At 31.1% G+C, this 16,681-nt stretch overlaps 1 protein-coding gene across 5 annotated transcripts in view; it reads right to left on the reverse strand.

Moving 5' to 3' along the window:
* Positions 1 to 16,681, reverse strand: part of LOC107449459 (trichoplein keratin filament-binding protein) — a 43,294-nt gene that overhangs the window by 16,544 nt on the left and 10,069 nt on the right. For 4 of the 5 annotated variants that reach the window (XM_043047769.2, XM_043047771.2, XM_043047772.2 and 1 more), the window contains exons 6-8: positions 15,153 to 15,221; positions 4,801 to 4,974; positions 465 to 577 (exon numbers count right to left, since the gene is read on the reverse strand). In XM_043047769.2, coding sequence (XP_042903703.1) covers positions 465 to 577; positions 4,801 to 4,974; positions 15,153 to 15,221 — 356 coding nt within the window. Of the gene's footprint in view, positions 1 to 464; positions 578 to 2,576; positions 2,751 to 4,800; positions 4,975 to 15,152; positions 15,222 to 16,681 lie in introns of all 5 variants that reach the window. The other variant, XM_071180930.1, reaches the window with a different exon arrangement.

Here is a 16,681-nt window from a genome sequence, read left to right on the forward strand (position 1 = left end):
TCTTATTAAACAAAAAGTGACTTAAAATACTGGTTTGCTACACTAAACTAATCTCAGTGGCGCGACAGCCCATCGAGGGCCAAGGTCTACTGTGCCTATCTCAGTTTTCTTGACCTTTGGAGTGGAAGAACAGATGTTCCAGTTGGGTGGTCAGCCCGACGCAGATTCCCCTATGTAGTTTCCAAGCATGCTTGGTACACTAATATATATATATTAATAATTTAAGATTAAAGTACTAACAATTTATTTTGCTTAAGTAATTAGTTCGCATTGGAGCATGCATAAAAATTTACAATAATTTTGTAACTTAATTTATGTTCTTAAAAACGTATTAATAAATTTCAAAAATCTGGATGAATACAGTATAAATATGTTTTGAAAAGGGAAATGATAAAAACACTAAACTAAACTCAGGGGAGCAACAGCTCAGAATAATTTAGGGACCACTGTCTCACATAACTTACTTTTGGCAAGCTTTCCTCTGTATGTCTCTCACAGCATCCCTCCTACGCTTCAATGAGAATAAAGTTTCCAAATGCTCCAATAAAATGCCCTTCTCCATTTCTAGTTTCTTACTCTGAAAGGAAAGAAGAAAAAAAATACAAGAACATCATAAAAGTAAACATTGGGATTGTTTGTAAAACGCATTTATCAGTTTGTAAAGTTTTATTTCTTAGTGTCATCTGTTAAGCTAAAAGTAAATTGAAATTTCTATAGATTTCTAGTATATTTTTGTAGATTTCTAGTGTAACAAAACTCTCATCTTTTATAAGAATAATTCTAAAACTTTAGAAATACATAGCTGACAACATGGATATGGATAAGAAAAAAAACCAGGAGATTTCGCAATATAATATAAATTTCATGATAATTGCTTCATAATGTATTAAATATTGTATACATAAGGAATTTTAGGGATTTTTATAGTCATCAAAATAGAAAGATTGTCAAATTTTCCTGTTTTGATTAACTATAAATGAGCTTGATTATGTTATGTATTATGTTTACTCATAATTTTAAATATTAATATGTATTGAATTCATCAACGACAGTTAAAAGATTTTTTAAATCAATTTAAAAAGTTCTGAATAAAAAATAAACTGAACATTTTAGAACAAAATTAAAGGTTCTTAATCGACTTTTATAAATCAGGCTCGCTTCATTATGTATTAGTAATACTTATCTAAGCATTCAAGCAAGCAATAATAATCTGTCTAAAAATTTTATTTCAATAGGGATTATTTTTAGGAAACTTACTCACAATTTTAGGGAATTTTCTAAAATCTAAAAAAACCAGGTGATTTTTTATTAAACCAGTAGACCAGGAGAAACTGGCAAAGTCCAGTAGAGTTGGCAGCTATGGAAATATAACTACAATTTTAATGAAATTTTTAGTATAACAGAAGAACTCTCATCTTTTTTTCCCCCTACACCAAGCCTGGGTGAATCGACCATGAGGATATCCAATTAAAATGCTCAGACACCAGAATGAGAAATATCCAGATTACCAATATATTTCAATCTGGTGCGCACAAGTTGTTGTTGTTCATTTACGTCGCACTAGAGCTGCACAATGGGCTATTGGCGACGGTCTGGGAAACATCCCTGAGGATGATCCGAAGACATGCCATCACAATTTTGATCCTTTGCAGAGGGAATGGGACCCCCGCTTCGGTAGCCCGACGACCTGCACGCGAAGTCGAGCACTTTACGGTAGCACAGTTTAACGAGGACCAATACCGCACACCCTCGGTCCCTACGCAGACTGATCCAAGTGGTCACCCACCCGCACACTGACCGCAGCCAGTGATGCTTGACTTCGGTGATCTGATGGGAACCGTGTCTTAACGATCAGTCCACTGCGGGACTGGTGCGCACAAAGAATGCATTCATGGAACGACTCCCACACAAATGGCTGCTATGTGATACTAATTATGACCTGTCAAAAATAGGCAACACTTGTCTTCCTAGGTAAATTAGGGGAAATTCTGTTTTTATTTTGTACAAGACACCCCCAACTTTTTTCAGCAGCTGTATCAGGGTGTGTAGCCAAATCTTTCAACAAAAAATAAGCACCTTTTAAGTACTTTTTAAGCATTGCATACATTAATAAAATGCAAAATAATTTTCAAGGACTTTACATGATTATGATAAAATAACTAGTTTCTGACAAAGAACTCTTTTCTTGATTATATTAATTTATTTTCTTGATTAAAATAAGCACTTTTTAAAAACACCATTGGAAAAAACACCTTTAAGGGTTTTTAAAAACCGAAAATCGAAGATAAGCACCTCTAAAAAATACTATACACCATGTATATTACTACAATGAACTTTCTTCATTTAAGTTTATTTATATACAAACAAATTATTTATTTATCTATGAAGAATATGTCTCCAAAATACAAGAAAATGGCAGAATAAGCCAGAAAAAAGGGATCGATAAAAATATTGTTTTTGGATAATTTCCAAAAACTTTCAGAATTTTAATAATTATATAATTAGAATTAAAATTGGTAAAAATGAAAACAAAAAACAAAAAAACATGTCATTTCTGTACAGAATTTTATACCGACCTCACTGTCAGCTGTATTTAATTCAGATATCTTAGATTCAATAGTGTTGGACCATTCTGCTTGTTCCTTTAAATGTAGAGATTCAATTTTATCTGCTTCATGGGCAGCTTCAGCCTTCTCAGCCTGCAATCGTCTTAATTTTTCTTGCTCTCTTTGTTGTTTCTCTAAATTCAGCTAAAAAAGAAAACTAAGTTCTATACAAAGATACTTTGTCATTTAGAACTTATAGGGTGATGTTGAAGTATTTAACAAAGTTTAATTACAGTTTGTGTTCATGTCAACTCTCATCTATGAAAAGGTACCCCATCATAGAATCAAGTTAACATGTCTTATATACTAGTGAATTAGAATTATATTTTTGTAGTGGTAGACAGACTACAGTACTCCCTCACAAGAAATATATCTGTGATAGAATTTGAAAAACAGATACCACTAGTTGATTTATTGTGGTTTTGTGAGAAGCCGGGAGAGCCGTATTAGGATCACTGCACTTTTGAGTGCTGAACGTGAGAGCTGTATAAAGTTCATGGTCATGGTTGCTATCCTGTTGCCATTCGCAGTCGAGTGCATACAGACAGACATTGTGTGTGATCGAGACTAAGTAGCAACAGCACGAGGAGGTGGATAATGTCGTAGTCACAAGTAGAAAGTCAACTGTCTAATTTGGACCACCCATCTTAGTAGGCATGTTTAAAAAGTGGGAGTTTCTGTCAAGGTAGGCGTGTTCACATCACGTCCGGGTCACTAATGTGAGGAGATTTGTTATCGACAATGTCAACCTTCATCTATGAAAAGGTATCCCAACATAGAGTCGAGTTACTGTTAAGATAAGCATGTTCATATCGAAGTGGGTGTTACTGTCAAGGTAGGCATGTTCACATCACGTCCAGGTCACCAATGTGGGGATAATAGTTACAATAAATGTCAACCCTCATCTATGAAAAGGTACCCTACCATAAAATTGAGCTAACATGTCTTATATACTAGTGAATTGGAATTATAATTTTGTAGTGGTAGATACACTACACAGTTGGTGACAAGGAAAGGGATTCTAAAATAATAAATTTATTCAAAAATTGCAAATGAATGTAATTTTTTGAAAATTTCATTGGAAATTAAAATTTTAAGATGTTTTCCCCTAAGACTTATTAATAAAGATGTATTAGATTTTCTAAAATATAAATAATATTAAGTAAAAATATTGCAAAGAAGTAGAGTATCATTTAGTGGACAAATTTTTTTTTTCTATAAAAACTGAACATTCTGAAACTTTTGCAATCTTAGGTTTAGTAGCTTCTTTTTGCACATTCAAATAAGCGAGCTGCCAACTCCTTAATATTCCACTTTTGGCTTCATTTTAAATTACCTTGGCCACCATTATTTGTAAGTAATTTAAATCATTTTATATCGTTTTTAAGTCATGAAGAATTCCTTAAAAGAAGTTCTACATACATGGTATCTGCTACATTTTAGATTTTTAAATCCATGACTTTTCATGAATAATACCAAAAAATTTTCATGACTTACCAAAGTTACTATTTTCTCCGACAAAAACAGAACAATAAATTTAAAAAAGCATTATAATAACATTCATTGAAATGATAGGTATAACAAAAATTGTTATACTTTGCATCTTCATATTTATTGATTTTAAACTTAAAAAACAGAGTAAAGAAATAGATAAAGCAAGAAAATAGTGAAAATAAAATACAAAAGGAAATAACTAAATACAGCTAGATATATGTAGTTATTTAAACCTGTTTTGTTTCTTCTTAAAAGTGTAATATAAAAAGCCTNACATGATCATGATAAAATAACTAGTTTCTGACAAAGAACTCTTTTCTTGATTATATTAATTTATTTTCTTGATTAAAATAAGCACTTTTTAAAAACACCATTGGAAAAAACACCTTTAAGGGTTTTTAAAAACCGAAAATCGAAGATAAGCACCTCTAAAAAATACTATACACCATGTATATTACTACAATGAACTTTCTTCATTTAAGTTTATTTATATACAAACAAATTATTTATTTATCTATGAAGAATATGTCTCCAAAATACAAGAAAATGGCAGAATAAGCCAGAAAAAAGGGATCGATAAAAATATTGTTTTTGGATAATTTCCAAAAACTTTCAGAATTTTAATAATTATATAATTAGAATTAAAATTGGTACAAATGAAAAAAAATCAAGTCATTTCTGTACAGAATATTGTACTGACCTCACTATCAGCAGTATTTAATTCAGATATCTTGGATTCAATAGTGTTGGACCATTTTGCTTGTTCCGTTAAATGTAGAGATTCAATTTTATCTGCTTCATGGGCAGCTTCAGCCTTCTCAGTCTGCAATTGTCTTAATTTTTCTTGCTCTCTTTGTTGTTTCTCTAAATTCAGCTAAAAAAGAAAACTAAGTTCTATACAAAGATACTTTGTCATTTAGAACTTATAGGGTGATGTTGAAGTATTTAACAAAGTTTAATTACAGTTTGTGGGGAGAGTATTTATTGACCATGTCAACCCTCATCTATGAAAAGGTACCCCACCATAGAATCAAGTTAACATGTCTTATATACTAGTGCTTTGGACAAGTGCCAAGCTTTGGACATGTGCCTAGGTCATTATGGACCCTTTACCATGAAGCCCAAAGCTTGGCTACTGGTCCGGCTCCACACCAGCCTAGGAACGAGCCCAGTCAGCAAGAATTTATTGAGAATTCAGATATGTACAAAGTCACAATGTTTTAAAAAATGCAAAGATTAAATATAGTACAAGTTAATAACATATAAGAGAAAAATCAGAAAATTAAAAAAATAAATAAGCAAAAATGACTAAAGTAGAAAATCTGTAAAATGGATATGTATTGAATGGAAAATAAGTAAATAAATATGAAGAAAGATAAATTTCGCCTAAAAGTTGAAATTGAAGTTGTAGTTGGCTTTAAGTTGTTGAAGTTCTGATTGGTAACGGGGACAAGTAGAGTGGGAGGCTTTATGGGTACAGTCATGTCGGGAATCGGACTGTTTATTCGAGTCCGAGCAGTTTATACATAAGTCCTCGGTTGAGTCGCAGTTTTCATCCATGTGACCGTTTATACCACATTTAGCACACGTGGGAAATACTTGCTGGCATTGGTTCTGATGATGTCCTAGTGTTTGGCAGTTACGACATCGTTGAAGTACTATTCGTTTTTTTATGAAACATTTATTTAATCCTGCGAAACAATAGTGAAGTTTGAGAAGTTGAATTGCGATACGATGCGAGGCTCTTACTATGTGTTGTTTGCTTTGTTGATGTTTGTGCGGCAAGGTTTTTATGAATTGAATGATGTCTACATTGTTGTTGTAAGTACCGTTTTCTTTTATAAGTTCTAGGATCTCGCCCACGTTGCAATCAAATGGTGCTTAAGGATTATCAGAGAGAGTAACCGTCTTTCTTTTTCAACATACGGTAAACCAGTCTCATGTATAGTTTGGAGAGCTATGTCTTTTTGATGATCATTATGGAATTTCAATTCCACAAGATGGCTGTTTTTGAAGATCTTCTTGACATGTAGTTTCGAGTTGGTTTTAGTAATTTTTTCCAGAATGACATTAGTTGGACAATTTTCCATAGCTGGGATGATGACAGGCTTTGGAGGAAGTTGTGGTTGAACATTATCGCAGTTACCAGGATTGGCATGATTTATATGATCTAATTTGTCTGATACGGCTTTCAAGCTATCGCCTATAGAGTTGATGGTGATATTCGGATGGCAGAATAATTGAACATTTGAGTTGTCCATAATTTGTTTTAACTGTCGAAGAGCTTCGTGGCAAGCTTTTCTCTGTGCTGATGGGAGGCTGCACATTTTCTTTTCGTGACCATGTTGGTTGTTTATGTTGATTTCCAGAGTGTTGAACAGTTTTTTAATATGGGATAATTCATATTCAGATGGTGCTGGTGATTTTGTCTCTGTTGTTTCCTCCTGGGCTGTTTCTTGCGGAGTTTCTGATGAGTCTTCTTCGTTCTCTTCAAATTCTTCCAGAATTTGTGCCTCTGTTTGGTAGGATTGCGTTGATGATGTACAGCTTATTGCTCTCAAAGGTGTGGTTGTTTCCATTTGTTCTCTATTTGACATAATTATACTATTGCTTAGTCTTGTTATTTTTGTTGATTGTTTGTCTGAGGTCTATGTGAAGATTCTTTCATTTCTGATTCGAGACCTAGTGGTAACGTTGGGTGAGCCCCAGCCTAGTTCTGAAGATATATGTCTTTCCATTCTTTTTTTTCTTAAATTGTTAGGTGTTTATCCGTTATTTTTTAGAAACATTACATAAAAAAAGAATTTTAAAAAAGATAGAAGGGGAGCTATGTATTATTTAAAGTAATCGGATTTTTATGTGGCGATGGCGAGCAACCCCCCCCCCCAGAAGAGTTCTATTATAAACGTATGTAATTTAAGAGAGGATCCGATGCTCTATTGATTTGCTGATTTGCCAGTGTCACCGTCCAAAAATGGATATCTAGATTAAAGTAACATGGAAATAAGGAAAATAGCAAGATTGGGTCAGGTGGTCGGAGCAGTATGAGAAATAGAACTTTGAAAAATTTGTGCTTAACTCTCTTCAGAGCATACGGTTAATTTTGAAAATTACTGAAAAATTGCAGATAAGGCGAAACTGAGGGTCTTGAAATCGGAGCGAGTCTGAAGATATATTCGATATCATTATTGATTTTATAGACGGCGACACTGGCAAATTTTACTATATTCAACTACGTTAATTATTAGATTAACTAATGATGTACTAGGTTAGAAAGCAATTATCCTAACCTATGATGAATAAAATTATTTGAAAAATTAACTGGGCTTAGTATGTATCAATTAGTAAAAGTTATCAATTAGTGGGAGCAATGATATTTAAAGATATTGACCCCAACCTATGTGAAAGTAGAAGAAGAAAAAGCTAAGTTGTGTTTGGTTAAACAAACATTGAAAAAATGATGCAATGTTAATCTAGATGCTTACAATTATAATAAAACATTAGTCTGTGATTTTGCATTGATAATACCTTTTGTTTGACCAGGGAATGGTAAGAATGAAAAATACTATTTAAGAATTAGATTAATTAATTTAATTAAGCAATCGCTATGTTAAAGCTTATGCAGAGTCAAACATTAAATTAAAACGACAATACATATATACTAGAGCAATAATTCATTTGGCCAGGGATAGTCACTGCCGAAAATGATTGATGTTGGAGGTTGTTTTATAAGAAGAAAATATATAGAAACATGCAAAGCCCTAAGCTATATATTGCTATTCGAAAAGGCATTGTACAAGCATATGTGGGATGAAGATGAATATAATTAAAATGTAAACAGTAATATTTTAATAATGAGCATATGAAATCAAAATAATTAAAGTTACAACCTCTACATATTTGTAGAATGTGGAAATGGCATTGCACTAAACTATGTATTATAAAAATTAAAAGATGACATAAGTATATATTGATTTTAATATTAAACAAATAAAATGTCAAAAAAATGAATCCTATCCTATTAAAATGAACTTGAAAAGACATTGAACAAGTGTATGTGGAACAGAAAATAAGTATTTAATGAAAATATAAAAATTTAATTTGATATTGATACAAGATAAAAGTTATTTAAGATTACAAATAAAAAAAACATTAAAGATTTAATATAAATATTTAATAAATTATTGGGTCAAGCGGGTGATGAAACTGAATAGACAAATTTAACTGAATATTACATCATATGATTTGTTTTGATATTGTTATGGAGAATAGAACAATACCTAATTATAATGGAAAAGTGATATATGTTTGAAAATTAATATAAAACCACAGGATCAATGAGAGATATGTCGTTAAATCATAAACAATTAAAAATATGTACATAATAAAAAATAAAATAAAAATATTAACATTAAAAAGTTAATTAAAGTGCTCAAAGTCAACGTTTACAAAATGGCGAACATTGACATAGCGAAAACCTATTCCGAGATCATGTCATTGTTTAGAAAGATACCTATGAAAATTTTTAACCAGACTACGGAAATTTATTAACATTATAAATTTAGTGAAGAATCGCATGGCTTATTGCAAAGAAATGTTTAAAATTGAAAAATAAGTTGGAAAAAGTACTTTTAGAAGAAGCCAAAGTTATCGATAAAATGCGCTTGCATTCAATGGCGGTAGAAAATTGACGGTCTGGTACTCTAAGCCTAAATCAATGGAGCATCGGATTTTAAACTTTCATTAATGGAAAATAAACCTCTCCAGAGGCCGAAAAAGACTCATCAGAGATGCCTTGAGGGATTACATGTTAATTTTCATAAACTTTAAAGAGGAAATACCAGTATTTGATGGTTTTTAGAAATTTATTCAGGAGCTACTGAAGAGAAGTTGTCACTGAAGTGGGATCCGGACTAGTTTCCCCAGTTGTAGATACACTACACTACTCCCTCACAAGAAATATATCTGTGATAGAATTTAAAGAACAGATACCACTAGTTGATTCATTGCGGTTTTGTGAGAAGCAGGGAGAGCTGTATTAAGATCACCGTACTTTTGAGTGCTGATCGGGATAGTTAAGATCATCATACTTTTTAGTGCAGAACGTGAGAGCTGTATTAAGTTCAGGGTCATGGTTGCTCCTCTGTTGCCATTCACAGTCGAGTGTATACAGACAGACATTGTGGGTGATTGAGACTGAGTAGCAACAGCACAAGGAGGTGGATAATGTCGTAGTCACAAGCAGCAAGTCAACTGTCTAATTTGGACCACCCATCTTAGTAGGCATGTTCCAAAAGTGGGAGTTTCTGTCAAGGTAGGTGTGTTCACATCACGTCCGGGTCACCAATGTGAGGCAATTTGTTATCGACAATGTCAACCTTCATCTATGAAAAGGTACCCCAACATAGAATCGAGTTACTGTCAAGATAAGCATGCTCATATCCAAGTGGGTGTTACTGTCAAGGTAGGCATGTTCACATCACGTCCAAGTCACCAATGTAGGGATGATAGTTACATTCAATGTCAACCCTTATCTATGAAAAGGTACTCCATCATAAAATTGAGTTAACACGTCTTATATACTAGTGAGTTGGAATTATAATTTTGTAGTGGTAGATACACTACACAGTTGAGGACAAGAAAAGGGATTCTAAAATTGTAAATTTATTCAAAAATTGTAAATGAATGTAATTTTTTTGAAAATTTCACTGGAAATTAAAATTTTAAGATGTTTTTCCCTAAGATTTACTAATAAAAATGTATTAGATATTCTAAAATATAAATAATACTAAGTAAAAATATTGCAAAGAAGTAGAGTATAATTTTGTGGACAAAATTTTTTTTCAATAAAAACTGAATATTCATAATTTTTGCAATCTTAGGCTTAGTAGCTTCTTTTTGAATATTCAAATAAGCGAGCTGCCAACTCCTTAATATTCCATTTTTAGCTTTCATTTAAAATTACCTTGGCTACCATTATTTGTAAGTAATTTAAATTGTTGCACAAATGACCTAAAAATCATTTTATATCGTTTTTAAGTCATGAAGAATTCTTTAAAAGAAGTTCTACATACATGGTATCTGCTACATTTTAGATTTTTAAATCCATGACTTTTCATGAATAATACCCAAAAAAATTTCACGACTTACCAAAGTTACTATTTTCTCGGACAAAAACAGAACAATAAATTTAAAAAAGTATCATACAGTCGTCCACACTTAATCGCCCCTCGGATAATCGAATAACCCGCTTATACGAATAAAATTTAATGGAACCAAATCATTTTAATTTAAACTAATGTTAAACTTCCCCGTTTAAATGGTTATTTGTTATTTTTTGCCCCCGCTTAATTGCATAAAGAAGTGGCACTGAAATGAGGAAAAAAAAATTATTTTTGAGAAATGTTTCACCAGCTAAAATGGAATTTCCCTTTTTCAGTTAAGATAAGGATACAATAGGTGGTCATTTCAATAGAAACTTCTTATTCATTAGTAGGTGTTTGGGATGAAGATTAATCAAATCTTGCTGCCAGTTATACATTGAAGTAAACGAAGGGGGTTTCACCCCTCTTTAACTTACTTCACTCACACATAATTTAATATGTAAAAAAGGGATAGAGTGATTTGTTTTTAGGTCAAGACTTGTGGTCCCCTCTTGATGCTCTATTAGCTTTCATAAGAAAAAGTTTTAAAAACCTAATACATTAGTGTAAAGAGTGTCTTTCTCTTTAAGTAGAATAATTGCTCAATCCAGTGAATAATTTTGAGTTGGTTGCAAGTTGAGCGTGAAAAAGAATGATCTAAATTAATCGGGGGAAAAACAATGAATCTTAGAAACAATAAATTTTTAAAAAATCCCCAACTAAAATAGCGCATTAACTGGGAATTTCTCAAGTTTCGAAGATGAAAAAAGAAAAATTCTGAATGTGTTTGAAAGGAATACTCACAAGTCATGAAAATTTTAGTAGAAACTAAAAGAGAATATCTAATTGTGATAAATTGATGAATTAAACGGGTATAAAAAACAGTCTTCAATCCTATAATTTTTCGGAAGGGATTAAATAATATTTTAGTTCCTACATTATACTTTTCACTAACATTGATTTATTTTAATGTAACTTTAAATGACATTTTTTTTAAGATACTAAGACAAAAAGCTTTAATTATAATTACTTATTGATCATAAAACTGAGCTTATTCAATCAAAACGCTATACTATGCATTAGATACCATTAAAAAGTAAAATTCTGCAAAAATTCAGAATTTAAGATTGAATATTGCACTCCCCTTTTAATCGAATAACCCGCTTAATAGCATAAATTTGGCTGGAGCCGATGGTATTCCTTTAAGCGGGGTTGACTGTAATAACATTCATTGAAATGATAGGTACAACAAAAATTGTTATACTTTGCATCTTCATATTTATTGATTTTAAACTTAAAAAACAGAGTAAAGAAATAGATAAAGCAAGAAAATAGTGAAAATAAAATACAAAAGGAAATAACTAAATACAGCTAGATATATGTAGTTATTTAAACCTGTTTTGTTTCTTCTTAAAAGTGTAATATAAAAAGCCTAAACTAGATTTTTAAAATGATAAAATAAAAAAAAATCTGAAATCACAGAAGTTTAAAGAACACGATAAAAAAAATTTCTACCTTAATAAAATATGACTGTGAGTGGGGCTTTTGTCGCAAATTCAGATATTCAGAACACCGTGAAATTAGAGAGGGGGGTAAATTCTATTTCAAAATCTAGATTTTTCAGCAATCTAAATCCATGACTTTTCATGATTTTTCTTTAAAAAAAAGGTTTAAATCATGACAAGTTTTGTTCAATACTGAAATTCATGACTTTCAAGGTAGGCAGATACCCTGTATTTAAAAGCTATCTTTACAAAGAGGAGAGTGGTAAAGATAGAATAGATAATCTGCTAAATGTTATGCTTATTGTTAAAAGAGTGATAATATACTTAGACTTAGAGGTTGGGCAGCTCCAAAAAGCAGGGCACATTGACCAGAGGTCTATTGTACCCAAACCCTAAGTCATGATTAACAAGAAAAACTTATAGTTGAAATGAAGTTCAGCAACCACCTCACAGGAAGGCATTGCATGTTCCCTGGCCTTAATGCAATGTTGCCCTAAATGCTCAAATCTTTGAGCAGAATAGACCTCACAATCACAAAGTATAAGTCTCCTCTTCAAGATGACAACCTCTACAGAGAGCATTAGATTCAATGTTGGCGTCTCCTGAGGGTGCAGTGTCCAGTGAGAAGATCAATGATTGTCCGCCAACTGTTCCTGTTTAGCTTAAGGAGCTCTTTTTGACGTACACTTGGACAGTCACAATTTAGCTCCTTAGCTTGTCTCTGATCTTCTGCGTCGCACTATTGCTCATGGGCAATTTGCCACAGAGCTTGTATATAGATGGCCTGAATGATGTGGGAAAAATTCCCAAGGCTGTTTCAGGGCCCCCAGAAAATCGCACTAGAGTCAACCCTTGCTGCTTCATCAGCGATAATACACTTAAATAAATAAGGATTTAAAAAAAGGAAAAAAGTTGCTATGATGAAATTACAATAAATTATGTAGTTATAACTAATTACAAAATTTAATAAAAAAAACAAAAAAAATTATTGATACACAAGTGTATGAGTTTGAACCTTCCAAGCGTTGAGCCCCAGGGGAAAATTATCCAGAAATTTCCCTGCTACACACCACTCTCTTATTGAATAACATAGGGATAATCGATTTTCTGGTGCAAGGAAGCTTGCAGCTAAAAGATCAGAGCATTTGATTTTGATTGTTAGCTAGAGAATTTAATTCCTGATTTAAACGAGATTAATTCTGCATATTATTTGTAGGAAAAGACAAAAAGTTGTGTTGTTGAGGTACAGGAAAACCTATCTGAAAATTTGAATTTTGTTGCTGAAAAGAATTTGGAGGTTGAAATCTAGGTACAGTAAATTGAGTAGAAACAACGCATAGATGTAGACTTAATACAATATTCATATAATATAATACAATATGCGAGTCACTTCATTTATTTCAATTACGGATAGTATTTTGTGATAGCGCATTCACAAAATTATTACAAGATTAAGGTTTTAATAATTTCTGAAATCAGCTACAGGGCGAGTAGCCAGATTTTTCAACAAAAATTACTTTTTAAGCATTCAAAAAATACTTTTAAATCACTTTTCAAAAAAAAAAATCATAATTAGGATCTGTGCAGAAATAAAAAAAAAATTTCTATCATTTTAAGTTCTTAATTTATAAATATGAAATCAATAAAATTCAAAAAGACTTTCAAGAACTTTACATAATCATGATAAAATAACTAGGTTATGATAAATATTGCAGAGAAAATTGTGAAAATTATGCATTTTTTGAAATTTAGGATGACAATCGACACAGCAAAGATAAAATCTTTTTAAAAAAATAGAAAATTAAGCACTTTTTAAAAACACTGAATAAAACAAGCACCTTTAAGGGCTTTTGAAAAAATGTATATCAAAAATAAGCACTTTTTAAAAACGCTACATACCCCGAGCTACACTGCATGTTGATTTTAAGACATTAACTTTATCAGAAAGCTTATTAATTTGTTATTGTATATTTACATTACGCAAAAAGTCAAAATCACGAGCAAAAACAAAATAAGCTCATTCTTGTTTAAATGGCTGAATTTGGAATAGTTGGCTTACAAGTGTTGTAGCAACATTAACGTTGATACTTTTAAGGCATGAAAGAAAAAAAAAGAATGAGAAAATAAAATTAAAAATTGTAATGGTCTAATTATGTGTTTTTATTTAACTCGTAATTTGGTGTTATCTATTCATTGAAATCTGTATTTATAATGTTGAAGTTATAAGTTATAAGTAAAGGGGAAAAAAAAGGAAGGAATCCAAAAACAGCTAAACAGAATCAAATTATTGGAATGGAATGAATAATTTTCAATTGAGATGATTTTTAAAGTAAAATTTGCAAAAGGAATGATGATGCTACACAATGATATAAAAAGGTGGGAAAAAAAGATTAGGCAAACGAAAGAGAAAAAAATCACAATACACTAAATATGTGTGTTTTTTACTAGAGTCCTAGAATCCATTGACAATTGTATACATATAATATTGAATAAACAATTGTGACTAAAGAAATAAAAAAAGGAACCTTAAAGCACTCAAATAACTTCATATTATGTGAAGAGAATGAATATTTTTTTAATTTTGAATTTCTTCTAATCTGAATCATATTAGATCCATGAGTTGGCTTACCCTAATCAGCCCGAGCACAATGTCAGGAGGCTTTAAAACACAACTGATCAGATGTTGCATCATTCGTATTGCACTTAGTACAAAACTTCATCAGGGTGCGCAGCCAAATCTTTCAACAAAAATAACCACATTTTAAGTACTTTTTAAGCACTCAAAAAATATTTTTAAGCACTATATACATTAACAAAATGCAAAATAATTTTCAAAGACTTTACATGATCATGATAAAATGACTAGTTTCTGACAAAGAACTCTTTTCTTGATTATATTAGCCATTATGAAATGATCCAGAGATTTTTCGGTTTGTTATCAAAGGGTGGAAAATGAAGCCAGAAATTCAGAACATATTGCAAAATGCAACTGAGTTGCTCATGAGAACGCAATAATTATTCCCACTGGATACAGCTCAGCATATGTGGACTCGCAAGTACTTCATCAAACATGTAAAATGATTGGCGCTACTACGGACCGACGGTATGCTGAAATGCATTGTGTTTGAATAAATAGTGAAAATGTTGAATAGAACAATGTGAAAACCTAGCTTTTGCATAATACATGGCGAAAATCGACATGGTAAAGAAAAAAAATGCAAATTTTCTAAAAAGAAAAGTCAAGCTTTTTAAAAACATCCGATAAAAAAGTACCTTCAAGGGGTTTTAAAAAATGAAAATAAAAACCACCTTTAATGGCCTTTAAGAAATAAAAAAAGCATTTTTAAGCACTAAAAACACACCATGAAATTACATTGTAAAATGAATAAAATAAAAATAATTACTCTTTCAAGTTCCTGCTTACAATCTTCCCAAGCAACTACAGTTTCTCTTTCAAGAGTCTCATTTTCTTTCTGCAAGAGTTAAGAAATTACAAGTTTTTTTTCGCAAGTTTCATAAAGCATTTGGCATTACAAAGATTTTATAATAACCATTCAATTTAAGTCTTTCATTTAATTCTGTGACAACAAAAATCATTACAAGACTTAGGGTTTCCTAAACTGGTTTTGGATAAGAGACTTATTGCGCAAAATAGTTTTCTTTTGAGTATTTAGGAACCTAATATTCTGAAAACAGTTAAAATAGAGTAAAATCTCGCTACAATATTTTGGAAACCAAATAACTACATTGTTGTAGAGAGGTATATTATTATATCGAGGGCCTACATACTTTGGGGACACAATAAGATTTTTAAAAAATTTTAACGTTATATATGTATTAACTATAAATCAATTTATATATTATATAAAAAATTTAATTTGCAGAATGGTAATTATGGAAAAATATGAAATCAGATAAGAATGCTACATCTGTGACTTCTTTAGAGATAAGGTAGGCAATTCCAAGAATGGAAGGTCTTGGGGTGGTGGTCTATGTACATCAAGGATGGGGTATTGAAATCTGAATACAAAAGCCACTCACTGTGATGAAAGGAAATAAGATAAGTACAAAATCAGCAGTCAGACTTCTCTTGTCAGAAAAGGCAAAACAAAAAAAAACAATGGCAAAATATGATAAAATAAGATTTTTACATCATTTGAAAACCAATAATAAATGGAAAAAATAAAGTTGAAACTTGAAAAAAAAATTGTTTTACATGGGTTTATTTCTTCAGAGAATCGTAATCGTAATATTGAAAGAATATCGTAATATTGAAAGGTGGATAACATTAATTCATATACAAGTTCATCACGACCACGAAACATTATTGTAATAGAGGGAGTTACTGTTGTATCGGATATCATAGTAGCGAGAGTTCACTGTACTTTTATCACTTTATGTTACACTCAAGCACTAATACCATTTTTTTTTAATATTAAATTTTAATTCAATATCAATTTGCATTTTTAAGATTACATTAATAAGTTTTAAAATATTTTACAGACATGAATCATAGCTCGAAAAATATGTATACAATTTTGAGCTTAGACCTGGACAAAATTAGTCCAATACTTGAACTAGTTTTGTCATTTAGTGATGTTAATTTGTATTATTAGAGAAACTAAAAAAACAAAATATGTATATAAAACTGCATTAACTATACTTTATATATAAAATGTTTTCCAGAAAAATTTATCCATAAAACAATGCCAAAAAAATACACACTTCAAAAAAAATTTTAAAAATATCACGCTATCATAAAAATGCCCTTAAAACAAAAGATTTTGCACAAAAGCAAAACAGAAAAAATAATTAAATCTATCTTAATTCTTGAAAGTTTAAAGCTTAACGTCTCAGTTTTCCAATTAGTTATCCTCATAACCGTTTATTTCGCACCCTTTATAGTCCCTTTGGAAAAATTATAATTAACAAT

This window comes from Parasteatoda tepidariorum, chromosome 5, assembly GCF_043381705.1.
Source record: "Parasteatoda tepidariorum isolate YZ-2023 chromosome 5, CAS_Ptep_4.0, whole genome shotgun sequence".
Lineage (NCBI taxonomy): Eukaryota > Metazoa > Arthropoda > Arachnida > Araneae > Theridiidae > Parasteatoda > Parasteatoda tepidariorum.